Source organism: Lepidochelys olivacea, assembly GCF_965140295.1.
Source record: "Lepidochelys olivacea isolate rLepOli2 genome assembly, chromosome: 5".
NCBI lineage: Eukaryota > Metazoa > Chordata > Testudines > Cheloniidae > Lepidochelys > Lepidochelys olivacea.
This window is the reverse complement of record NC_140415.1, coordinates 39,463,800-39,477,539: the sequence shown is the minus strand read 5'-3', so window position 1 is coordinate 39,477,539 and position 13,740 is coordinate 39,463,800. Positions and strand designations below refer to the sequence as shown.

General features: G+C 42.4%; 1 protein-coding gene across 5 annotated transcripts in view; it reads right to left on the bottom strand.

Moving 5' to 3' along the window:
* Positions 1-6,965: 6,965 nt before the first annotated feature.
* Positions 6,966-13,740, bottom strand: part of LOC311521185 (THAP domain-containing protein 6-like) — a 37,487-nt gene continuing 30,712 nt past the window's right edge. For 2 of the 5 annotated variants that reach the window (XM_084629361.1, XM_084629362.1), the window contains exons 3-7: positions 13,408-13,615; positions 12,590-12,697; positions 11,753-11,848; positions 10,016-10,060; positions 6,966-7,309 (exon numbers count right to left, since the gene is read on the bottom strand). In XM_084629361.1, coding sequence (XP_084485487.1) covers positions 7,115-7,309; positions 10,016-10,060; positions 11,753-11,848; positions 12,590-12,697; positions 13,408-13,615 — 652 coding nt within the window. In that variant the 3' untranslated portion in view covers positions 6,966-7,114. The remainder of the gene's footprint in view (positions 7,310-10,015; positions 10,061-11,752; positions 11,849-12,589; positions 12,698-13,407; positions 13,616-13,740) is intronic. The other 3 variants (XM_084629363.1, XM_084629364.1, XM_084629365.1) reach the window with 3 other exon arrangements.

The following is a 13,740-nucleotide window of genomic DNA, read 5'->3' as shown; positions in this document are numbered from 1 at the left end:
GAGCTGGGATTGTTTAGCCTGCAGAAGAGAAGAATGAGGGGGGATTTGATAGAACAAAGCCCTGGCTGGGATGATTTAACTGGGAATTGGTCCTGCTTCGAGCAGGGGGTTGGACTAGATGACCTTCTGGGGTCCCTTCCAACCCTGATATTCTATGATTCTATGATTCTATGCCCAGAACCCTATGCCACAGGGGCACCGTGAAGCTAAGTTGCTCAGGGCCCCAGGCTTCAGCCCCCTGCAGTGGGACTTCGGCTTTCTGCCCTGGGCCCCAGCAAGTCTAACACTGGTCCTGCTTGGTGGACCCCCTGAAATCTGCTTGCAGCCCCCCCAGGGGCCCTGGACCCCTCGTTGAGAACCATGCTATAGGACAATCAACTGGGTAATTTGAACAAACAGTACTTTTGGAAGGAAAAAAATAAAAATTAACAAGTGTGTTTGAATGCTCTGATTTTCATAGGAAAGTAACCAGTATTCAAAAGTAGACAAAGGGGAGTGATAAAATATCTTAAAACTTCAAATGATATCACTTGATACATATGTTTGGAGTGATAGATAAATATTCTTCTTCTGGACTTCCCAGGGCATCTTGTCTTCTCCATTTCTGCCTTTTGGACTGAGCTTTTCAAGACAGGGTCCGTCTTCATGATGAGTCTTGTACATCACGTAGCACCTCATTACTATTAATAATTAACAATGTAGCACAGAGTGAGAACAGTTAGAGGGGCATTTCACTGGTGGCTTGTGTAGGTTATATTATTGTGTAATGATCCTTCTGTTAGACCTTCATTGCACATACCACCTTGAAGGGTTTAATCAAACCTTTCTTTCCTTTACATTATTATCAGACTCTTTTTATTGTGAGTACTAGGAGAGGATAAAAATACATAATACTTGACCAGTTGTTTCCAATAACATGTTCAAATTTAAGTGAGGGTGATATTAAATAGGTATTTGTAGTTGTGTCCAGTAGTTTGGATATTATACCACAACAGATATAATCTTTTTGAGTTAAGTCCTTTTTCAGTGTGCTGTGCCTGACTCTGATCTCAGTTATGCCTCAATAAATCTGGACTCATTCGACTCAAGTCAGTGGAATAACTCCAGATTTATATTGATGTAACTGGACTCAGAATCCAGCCTGCTATAGCTCAAGGACTTGATCGGCTATGGGATCAAGTCCCATGCCAGTTGTGGATTTCTATACAGGGCTGAAACTCTATGGGGAGAAAGGAAAGGAGGACTTGTGGCACCTTAGAGACTAACCAATTTATCTGAGCATGAGCGTTCGTGAGCTACAGCTACAGTCTCTAAGGTGCCACAAGTCCTCCTGTTCTTTTTGCAGATACAGACTAACACGGCTGCTCCTCTGAAACCTATGGGGAGATGGTCTCGCAATTAAAGCACTGGACTAGGAGGCAAGGGCTAGATTCCAGCCTTTCTGTGCCACTCTTGATACATAAGGGCCAAACAGCTGCACTAAATGAGTAGATCAGGAGTCCTCCAATGTGGGGGAATTCCAGCTGGTGTAGAGTAGTCCACTGCTCTCAAGTGATCTTCTGGCGGCATAACAGTCTTTTGGAATGGGCACCATTACCAGCAGGCATCATTTAGAGCATCCCTGAGCACGATGTTTACCCCAGTGCCCAGTCTAACATTGCCTCTCTCAGTAAAATAGGTTCTAATGTTCCAGGCTGTGCAAGAGCTATTATTAAAAGTGCAACAGCAGGGCATACTTGGCTATGAGTCACTGCACTGCTGGTATCTAACGTACTATCGTGTGACACACTTCTAGTGCCTTGACTACAATAAGGCTCGCTAGAAACCCAAATCCTATTCTGCTCTGTAACCCTTATATGTAGTATAAATGGAAAGGGAACAGTCTAGTGAAAATTTGTCTTCACGTAAATATGTTTCCGGGTGTTTTTCAGTTTTAATAAACCAGTGAGCTAATCACTGATGAAAAACTAAAACTGGCATCCATTGACCCTATAATTTCACACAGAGGTTATAATCAGGGCAAGAGAAAGGTGGTTTGATTAGCAAGATAGAATCTTTCCCATTCCAGAATCAGATCTTCCTCTGATATCTCACCCCCTCTTCTGAATAATAATACTGAAGCTTTATTAGTTAATCAATAAGCCATGATACACAGTATGGTTTTCATAAAATAATCATATGCTAGAGCATTTTGAGGCATGACCCTCATGCCTCTAAACAGATTGGGGTGAGATTATCTTTTGGTAACCGCACCCCTGGGAACTGTCTCATTTCTATTATGAGAAAAAAATATGGTAGAAGAAAATGTGTGTTTCTGCTAGAGAAAGATTAAGCTGGTAGTTTAAAATTAGCAGCCATTTCTGCTGCCTTGCAATATTAGCCTCCCCATTTAGAATGCTCAGCGTCAAACAGAATCCTTCCCCCAGTCCAAGTGGTTTCAAAGCGAAAGTGTAAGTGACGTGATTGGGATGCAGTTTAGCCTAATACAGATGCACTGAGGAGAATTAAATTGCCAATAATGAAAAGAAAAGGCAGCAGCAAGTTTGCTGTAGTGCTTGAAAACAAAGAAAGCCATAGCCCTTTCTGAAAAAATGGGGTGTTCTCTGCTCTCTGAAAAAGTCAGTTCTTGCTTTCTATCAAAATAAGGAAAGCCAGCAATGTATGGATTGTCAGTGATTCCCCTGTAAGCAAATACTACACATTCTGGTCACTTAGTTGCAGTTTCTAGTTATTTTCTTCAATAGGGTATTTTTTAAAATTTGGAAAAATTAGATATGGAGTTTTTTGAAAAGTGAAAAATAGAAAACTGCAGTGAGGCAGGAAATACACTTTTTAAATAATTATGCTGCTCACAACTAAAGTTGCATGAATACTATGAAAATGTCCCACACATATTTGCTCCAGTTGTAAAATGAATTAACTCCAGCTAGACTTTTAAACTTTTTGGGTTACTTTCGGTGAGCCTCCATGTGACTAAAGTGTTAGTGGCATGAATGTTTAGGGAAAGCACACCTTAAAGCTGCATGCAAAAATAATTGCAAAAAGCAAATTTTAAATGTGCATGAACAAGTATCTGCACCAGAAGTGCTCATGCTCTCAGCCAATCCATGAACTTTTGAAATTGCACCATTCAATATCTGAGGGTATGAGTTTTGTTACATTCTACCAAGGAGATGCTTCTAACAAACAGGGGGGACTTGATTATTGCATCAGTTGTGTGTTCGTTACTCCCACTGAAACAAGTCCCTAAGCTTTCTTTATACTTAAGAAGGAACAGTTGATGGAGATTCCCTTCTGAGCCTCAACTGAGGGCAAGGTGAGAGGGTTGGCTCCACCTGTGGGCTATTCCTAGACCTACCCAGAAGTAGAGAAGGTTGAGAAAACACTCCTTGTGCACATGTTCAGATGTTGTAGGTGAAGCATGGGCATGAGCTAATCATAGACAGAGATGGAAAAGCTTGATTAGTTTATCAAGACCATTTCCTTGGCAGTACAGCATTGTTCCAGATATCTGCCACCTCCCTTTTACACAGGCTAGGGCTGGGGTGGCCAACCTGAGCCTGAGAAGGAGCCAGAATTTACCAGTGTACATTGCCAAAGAGCCACGGTAATATGTCAGCAGCCCCCCCATCAGCTCCACCCCACCCCCGGCTCCCAGCGCCTCCCACACACCAGCAGCTGATCAGAGCCTCCCCCTCCCTCCCGATCAGCTGGCGTGCAGGAGGCTCTGGGGGAGGAGGGAGGGCACTGCAGGCTCGGGGGGGGGGGAGGGGGAGGAGTGGGGGCAGGGCTGTGGCAGAGCCAGGGGCTGAGCAGTGAGCACCCCCCGGCACGTTGGAAAGTTGGCGCCTGTAGCTCCAGCCCCGGAGTCGGTGCCTGGACAAGGAGCCGCATGTTCGCTTCTGAAGAGCCGCGTGTGGCTCCGGAGCCGCAGGTTGGCCACCCCTGGGCTAGGGACTTAAAGTCAGGAAGTTTCCATACTATTCCGACAGAAACATTCCTTATACTGTGCCCCAAAAACGTGCTAGGTGCTTTACAGAACAATGAAAAGATGTGGTGCCTTCCCTGAAGAGCTTACAGAATATAGACAGCTGGGGATAACAAATAGTCGGGAGGCGATTGGGTGAGGAGACGCAAAGGTTCCAGCAATAAGATCACACTGTTTGGCATCGTTATTAATTGTATCCTGTTATTAGTTATTGTACTAACCTACATTTTTCTTCTCTAGCCTTGAATTTGACACTCTTCAAAGATTTGTAGTGAGCATGTCCTCCCCTGCCCACACGTCGTCATCGCTTTGCAAAGCTATATTTAGCTCTTTTAATCTTTCAAGTCCCTCCTGCCAGTGGTATTGGAACAATTTTTATAGTGGGGTGCTGAAGGCAGAAACTATGTATTTGGGTTACTCCGACTTCATAGGGGTGCAGCCGCACCTCCAGCACTCTTCGTTCCAGCACCTATGCCTCCAGCCCGCTGATCATTTCTGATCTCTAGTAACGTGGAGTCCAGAAGTGGGCTCCCTTTTCTAAATGTAATCACACCAGCGTCACAAAGAGAAGGCTTATTACTGTGATGCCTCTGCATTTACAGCCCCAAAGCAGACTGGCTTTGTTGCTGCTCTATTCCATTGCAAACATTTATGGAACTGATCATCTATCACCCCACTAGCTCTCTTTCAGTATTACCGCCTTCCGGCTCTAGTCCTCCCATTGTATGCTTGTCTTTTAGAGTATTTTTCCATGGCTGTGTTTAATGTAAATTTCCCAAATTGAACCTCATTTTCTGTCTACATTGCTAATCTCTTTAGATTCCTTTGAATTACATCTCTGTTCTCACTGGTGGTCAGTTTTCCTCAATGTCACATGATCTACATTTCATTAATAGGCTTAGTGCTTTTCCTATATGATTAAGGAAGATGTTTAAAAGGGTGGTTTGTTTCCCCCTAACACTGATCTCTGTGATATTCCACTAGGTGCTTTCCTCCACCTCCATAGTATTGCCATTTAGCCTTAGCCAGAGGTGCCTGCAGGCTCTGAGCCTGTGAAGGTTTGATTATTTAAGCACAGGGAATAGATAAGGAAAAAATATACTAGCAAATAATGCAGAAGTTTTTGTTGTCCTGGAGACTGCAGTTTTTAGATGAATGTTTTTGTGTGTGTGTCTTGGAGCTCTGGGCTGCGTCTGATGTTTCATTTTTGCCCCTATTTCTTGGTTAGTCCCTCTTGCACCCATAAAAAATACCTTGCAGGAACATTTATAGGATTTCAAACTGGTTTGTGCTGTTGCCCAGAACATCTCCACCAGCGCAGTGAAGAACAAAGAAATGAGCTCCTATTTAATTTCAGCTGTACACATGCCTAAATGTTTAGGTTGTGACTTGTGGTTTAATTATGTGTTAATAGTATAATTATAACTAGCTGTATATTGCAACCTAGATGCTAAGAATTGTGCAGGGTTTCAGCCATGCAATGGCCATGAAATTCAATGGGAATCTTACAGCTATAAACTCCCACATCTTTTTCAGGGCTGGTTTTCAAAGGAGACCGCAAGAGGCCTAAATGCAAAAATTCATGTGCCCTTTTTTGCTTTAGCTTATGAGCATGTTATTGCAAAATTGTCCATTGAGAGTGGTTTACATCTGAAGTATGTGGTACTGAACATGTCAGAAGACAATATTCCTTTTGTGCCCAAACTCCCAAAGACTTTGATGGAGGTTTGGTATGTGTGTAATGTTCTGACAACTATTGTTTATGGGATAATAAAAGCCTGGTGTGACACAGATTGCCTAACCTGATGTGCATTTATTGTACAAAGAACAGTTTTAGCTGGTGTTTTTAATTGATTAATATTTTTAATTGCAGGAGGGTATCTGGAATATCACAATTCTGAAAACAGTGCACAACCCCCTGGTCATTGTTTGAAGATCATCACTGGATAATGCAGAACCTGATTCAAAGGCCGCTGAAGTCAGAGAAAGCCTTTCCATTACCGTCAAAGGCCTTTTAGTAGTGTCCTCAATATCTAAACTAATAGGGACAAATTCCATGCTGCGCCACTTGGGAGGCAGGGTGCAAAAGGTGCAGCCCACAGGAGGGGAAGGGCAAAGGCGGCTAATATACCATCTTTGCGTTTACCTAATTCTGGACTACTCCACTGACCAGTGCAATCCCGGCCCGGCATGAGCCTGAGCAGCCATTGGGACTGCAAAATTTATGGCAGCTTTGCATGGCTGTCTATGCACTAGATTCACAGCCTAGATTAGCTGGAATGCTTTGTGCTCTGCCCATTCCCCTCTTGTCCCTACATGGGGGGCACCCTATGTGAAGGCTAAATATTGCACATAGTGTACACAGTAGTTATTTTTCGTAATGAATTTTAATATGTTCAATTTTAGCACGCTATATAGACAGCAGAAATATATATTGATACAATGGACTAGAATAAGTCTGCATCTATCCATGCACCCCCCCCACACCCTCATACCCTTTACTACGCATGATCACAGGATTTAACATGATAGTTAATGCAAATGCTGAGCTTTCCAAAAAAAAAAAAAAAAGGGTATATATTTCAATCCATTATGTAAACTGACTTTATAGTGCACTTGTGGATGGCTGTTGCAATGACACCATTGCATCTCTAGAAATTAATGCACTGAAAAGGTGACATAAGATGGAGAAGGGGGGAAAAAGACAAAAATGAATAACGTAGGTGCTAAATACTGTCCACTTAGTAAATGTCTACAGAAGACTTTAAAAACAAACAAACAAAGAAACAGTAAAACTCCCATCCACCCTCCATGAAACTATATATCTAAAATATATGGGGTATATATATTCATTGTCCCCGTGTGGGACAAATGAAGAGGAGACAGGGATTAAAAGAAAAGGCTGACATTCGCTCCCTGAACACCACAAGTGCCAATCTTAACGTTGAAGTTTCTAGCTTTTATATGAAAACTTCAGTAGTGTTTACATGTCTTTTTATTTAATAAATACATTCAAAAATGACATGTATAGCAATAAACATTAGTGAACATTTCTTATCCAACAGCTGGGTGCAGTGGGAGAGAAGATCTGTCATTCAGCCCATGCCCTTTGCACAGATCTAGCAATCACGTTACTTCCCTCGACAACATGTCTTTAGAGTGCAGCTTGTCCAAGAAGATTTCCACATTTTTATGGAGTCTCTCTTCTTGATCAGAAGCATTCCTTAATTTTCTTCTGAGCTTGTGATTCTCTGCTAAAAGTTCATCCAATTTCCTCTTCAGAGTTTTTGGACTGTCTGCGATATGGTAATGGTGGTCTGTCTAATTTAAAGATAAAAGAAAGCAACAATGCTGGATTTTTGCTGTATTCGTTAGTATCAGAGCTAACTGGGGCTTAATTTACCAAAAAACAAACCAAAACTAAAAAGCTTCCACGTATTGCAGCTCCATGGTGGAACTGAGAGTAGGATGAGGAACTCATAACAACATGGAGCAAAGCGCTGTGGAGAGGGGAAAGAAAGTACGATACAAGTCTACAATCAGATCCATTTGCAGAGTGTCTTTGTGCCTATATAGAGCCCCACTGAAGACAAGCTAGCAGATCTGATTAAAAGATGGGGTACTAGACTTCATCTGCCAGACATAAGTACCAGAGCTCATTCTGGCCCTACTACAATACACCCTTAGGCGTCAGCTCCGTTGATTTAAAGTCTGTAGTGGAAGAATCACCTGCTGACATGTTGCATTGCCATGTACTGGCCCCGTTTAACCTCTGCCCGCAGGAGAATCCTCAAAGGTATAAGAAGTGGACACAGGATATAGAATCCACTGAATGCTCAAATAAATAGGACATGTTAAGATAGGGGTCTGGCTCAACACCTAAGAATTTTTTAATGAGCTGTATAGCCATAGTGTGATGATAGTGTAGACTAATGCGGCAGCTATTATTTATTCAGATTTGTTAAAAGTGCACGGTGGGGTCAGCAATAACTCATCCACTGCCTTGAACATTGCAGCCTAGTGTATAAAGGCAAGGGATGCTGACCAAAACATCAAGGTTCTCATGCAATCTTTAAAATCCACCTGAAACACCATGAGATTAGCAAAGGGGACTTTGGAATAATGGCTCATCCATAGGATGAGTTTCAGAGTAGCAGCTGTGTTGGTCTGTATCCGCAAAAAGAAAAGGAGTACTTGTGGCACCTTAGAGACTAACCAATTTATCTGAGCATAAGCTTTCGTGAGCTACAGCTCACTTCATCGGATGCATGCAGTGGAAAATACAGTGGGGAGATTTATATACACAGAGAACATGAAACAATGGGTGCTATCATACACAGGGAGTTTCTTGAGCAGATGGTGTAGTTTCTTTTGGTAACCCTCAGTGGGATCAGAGGGTAATGGTTTGTAGAAAGTGGTGTTGGAGAGCTGCCTAGCAACCTCTTGTTCATATTCCGACCTATTCATGATGACGACAGCACCTCCTTTGTCAGCCTTTTTGATTATGATGGCAGAGTTGTTTCTGAGGCTGTGGATGGCATTGTGTTCCGCACAGCTGAGGTTATGGGGCAAGTGATGCTGCTTTTCCACAATTTCAGCCCGTGCACATCGGCGGAAGCACTCTATGTAGAAGTCCAGTCTGTTGTTTCAGGAGGAGTCCACCCAGAATCCTTCTTTTTACACCATCAGCTCAAGAAACTCCCTAAAAAAGCACAAGAACAAATCCGCACAGACACACCCCTAGAACCCCGACCAGGGGTATTCTATCTGCTACCCAAGATCCATAAACCTGGAAATCCTGGACGCCCCATCATCTCAGGCATTGGCATCCTGATAGCAGGATTGTCTGGTTATGTAGACTCCCTCCTCAGGCCCTACGCAACCAGCACTCCCAGCTATCTTCGAGACACCACTGACTTCCTGAGGAAACTACAATCCATCAGTGATCTTCCTGATAACACCATCTTGGCCACTATGGATGTAGAAGCCCTCTACACCAACATTCCACACAAAGATGGACTACAAGCCGTCAGGAACAGTATTCCCGATAATGTCACGGCAAACCTGGTGGCTGAACTTTGTGACTTTGTCCTCACTCATAACTATTTCACATTTGGGGACAATGTATATCTTCAAATCAGCAGCACTGCTATGGGTACGCGCATGGCCCCACAGTATGCCAACATTTTTATGGCTGACTTAGAACAATGCTTCCTCAGCTCTCATCCCCTAATGCCCTATTCTACTTGCGCTACACTGATGACATCGTCATCATCTGGACCCATGGAAAAGAAGCCCTTGAGGAATTCCACCATGATTTCAACAATTTCCATCCCACCATCAACCTCAGCCTGGACCAGTCCACACAAGAGATCCACTTCCTGGACACTATGGTGCTAATAAGCGATGGTCACATAAACACCACCCTATACTGGAAACCTACTGACCGCTATGCTTACCTACATGCCTCCAGCTTTCATCCAGACCACACCACATGATCCATTGTCTACAGCCAAGCTCTACAATACAACTGCATTTGCTCCAACCCCTCAGACAGAGACAAATACCTACAAGATCTCTATCAAGCGTTCGTACAACTACAATACCTGCCTGCTGAAGTGAAGAAACAGATTGACAGAGCCAGAAGAGTACCCACAAGTTACCTACTACAGGACAGGCCCAACAAAGAAAATAACAGAACACCACTAGCCGTCACCTTCAGCCCCCAACTAAAACCTCTCCAACGCCTCATCAAGGATCTACAACCTATCCTGAAGGATGACCCATCACTCTCACAGATCTTGGGAGACAGGCCGGTCCTTGCTTACAGACAGCCCCCCAACCTGAAGCAAATACTCACTAGCAACCACACAACAAAACCACTAACCCAGGAACCTATCCTTGCAACAAAGCCCATTGCCAACTGTGTCCACATATCTATTCAGGGGACACCATCATAGGGCCTAATCTCATCAGCCACACTATCAGAGGCTTGTTCACCTGCACATCTACCAATGTGATACGTACCAGCAATGCCCCTCTGCCATGTACATTGGCCAAACTGGACGGTCTCTACGTAAAAGAATAAATGGACACAAATCAGACATCAAGAATTATAACATTCAAAAAACAGTCAGAGAACACTTCAATCTCTTTGGTCACTCGATTACAGACCTAAAAAGTGGCAATTCTTCAACAAAAAAAACTTCAAAAACAGACAGACTCCAACGAGAGACTGCTGAATTGGAATTAATTTGTAAACTGGATACAATTAACTTAGGCTTGAATACAGACTGGGAGTGGATGTGTCATTACACAAAGTAAAACTATTTCCCCATGTTTATTTCCCCCCTCTCTGCCACTGTTCCTCACACGTTCTTGTCAACTGCTGGAAATGGCCCACCTTGATCATCACTACAAAAGGTTTCCCCCCCCCCACACTCCTGCTGGTAATAGCTCACCTTACCTGATCACTCTCGTTACAGTGTGTATGGTAACACCCATTGTTTCATGTTCTCTGTGTATATAAATCTCCCCACTGTATTTTCCACTGCATGCATCCGATGAAGTGAGCTGTAGCTCATGAAAGCTTATGCGCAAATAAATTTGTTGGGTGCCACAAGTCCTCCTTTTCTTTTTCCAAAGGATGAGAACATTTCTCTCCCTAAAGCTGCACTACTGAAGCAGCACTTCCCTTGAGTTCTGGGCTCAGAGGTCGAAGTGTTAGCAATTTAGCCCTTAATATAGCATGCCATGGAAAGAGTTAAGTTCACATATGTAAGAGTTACACCTTCTGGATACCTCATTTACATATAAAATGTAATTTTTTCCCTCTGATCAGCTGGGCATTTTGTCCTGAACTAGCTTACATGGATGTAGAACCGACTTCTACAGTTTTCAGAATTTTTTTTTATTTTTCACTTACGAAGTTAGTTTAGTGCCTAAAGGTATGTCTATACTTCCCGCCGGATCAGCAGGCAGCGATCAATCCAGTGAGGGTAGATTTATCGCATCTAGTCTAGACCCAATAAATCGACTGCCGAGCACTCTCCCATCAACTCCTGTACTCCACCGGCGTGAGGCGCAGGCGGAGTCAACAGGGGAGCAGCAGCAGTCGACTCACCACAGTGAAGACACTGCGGTGAGCAGATATAAGTACGTCGACTTCAGCTACGTTATTCATGTAGCTGAAGTTGCGTAACGTAGATTGATTCCCCCCCCTGCAGTGTAGACCAGGCCTTAGGTGCACCTTGACCTGGTGAAGGTACCACCTGTAAAGCCAAGAGGGTGGTTCTATCTCCATGTCCAATCAATCTTTCAAGCTTCTCTATGGCAATGGTTAACAACAGTTTCAATTGTGAGAGTGGCTTTTGAGAGGCAGACACCTGTCCACTTGGAACTGGACTGCAAGCATGTACTCATTTCATATACAGTGGCTACTGCTAAATATCTGAGAGCTTTTGCTTCATTTATTTCTTTCCCTAAATATACAGGGAAACAGAACTACCTCCTCTAGCACTGTGTGGTAACTATAGGCAAATGCTATCTTGAACTGTGAACAAAACATTTAAAACAAAATCATTGAGCCTTTTATCTTATGTTCCAATATACTAAGATTCTCACGGATAGTGTGGAGTCAGTAGGAGTTTTGAGTGTATAAGGGCTTTAAGATTGGACTCAGTGTCAACAAGAGAACATTTTAAAAAGCCTAAAACAGAAAGAATGTAAAAGGAGGAAGTATACCCATTGTAGTTTGATGCTCACCATTACTGTGTCCTGTGTATTACACATCCCATTGGTGTCTACCTCATGAGAACAGCTGAAATTTTCTGTTAATCTTTTTGGGTTGTTTGCTGTTTCCTTTTGTAGAAAACAACAACAGAGAAATGAAACCTTGAACGGAGTGTGTACATGATGTTATGCCCCCAAAAAAGAATTAACGGGATACAGCTTTTTCTCAACTTTTAAAAAACTTTTCTGCCTTTCTCTCACTCCAACAGCAATGAGAAACGGGAGTCCTGTATAACCTTGGAAATTCAAATGCCCTCTTTCAGGCTAGTTCATATGCACTCACATATGGTCGCATGACACAGGTGCTTCATGACTGAATGTGAAGAACATTAATTTGTTGCACATTAGACAAGTTACTGAAAGACAAGGAGATGAGTTTTCTGATATCTAGTTCTGCTCAAAATTCTCTCCAGTGGTCTTATACTATGGGTATAATCCTGACCCTATTGAGATCAGTGGCAGAACTATCATGGTCTTCAATGGAGCCAGGATTTCAGTCCATGTATTTTAATCGCTTCGTGGCACATGTCTGTTGCCTCACTGTAAACCCTACACATGCACATTTTACAACATTTTTACATCTTTGTATTTTTTGTTCTCCAATAAGCCTAACAAATATTAATTGTTGCTCCAAGACCAATAAAGCACAGCATCATGCAGTATCCCAGATTATTTTTAAATGCTAAAATAAACAAGTATTTCTCCAATTCAAATTGACACAGAATTGGTCATTAATACAGGAAATACAAAAGGAAAGGCTCACGTTATGACACTATTCTTTCAGCATTCAGTCACAGTTCTGATGCTTACCGTTACCGTGGCTGGCGTAACATGCACCTCACTGGGATCTGCCTCGAGAGGAGGATTTTCTAGAACTATGCCAGCACGTTTTGATCTCCGTAGAGAATTATCTATTCTCTTCAAAAAAAAAAAAAAAAAAAAAAAAAGAACGCAATTAAAGTTCAGAGAGAACTTCAGCTCTCAGAATTAAGGTTGGTGGCAATGGGGTTTTCATCAGCAAAGCCAGGTTTTATAAATGTTATATTAGGTGTTGACTTCACCTCCTTCACATCTGCTTCTACAGGCACCAGATCAGGCTCACTGTTAGGAAAGAGAGCCCAGCAGACAGTAGAAACTGCCAGAGAGCTGTTGAGACCTGGTCCACATAAGTGTGAATGAGAAAGGTACTAGCCTATGCAATTGTTCATAGAAGGAAAACCTGTCCATGAGAAATTCTCTCTATTGAGATGTGATCCATACTGTGACAAATTTAACCATTCCAGTCTTTAAGTTAAGAGAAATAATATAGGCTGAAAGAATCTGAACTAGACACAAGGACACAGCTTTTGCTTTTACTTAACCAATCAGTTTTAAATTACAGTTCTAGAATGCGTAATTTAACCACTAATATACATACACTCTCTCTGACACCTCAACACCCCTGACCCCCAAGATTTTACTACAGCTATTTTTAGTTGACCTAACAAAGGTTTATTAGCATATTAGTAACAGTATGGCACTCTGTGTGAAATGTCACTCCAATAACCTGCCACCCGAGGCGGTTATGTACTTCAGTTGATAATGAATCAGTTATTTTTAATGAAATCACAGTGTGTCACATTTTATACCTGAAAATTGTCAGGAAAGGAAAATATAGAAGGACAACTCCCTTCCTTTAAAAATTTCTTTCCATTAATTTCTTTGAAGCAGTCAGGATTGAAATGCTGAGAACAAATCATGTCCCATTCAGATGGTGTCCAGAGTTTGCCACTCACGGGGTCAGCCCGATGTACTGCCTGGGCCCACTGCTGTTTTTTCTTATTATCCTTGGGAAACCTAAAACAGAAATAACAAAGTTCACAGACCAAAGAATGTCAGCTGGGTTTTGTTTAGTAATTATACTTTAAGGGGTGATGCTACCCATACAGTCCATTACAGTCAATGGGACAACTCACATGATT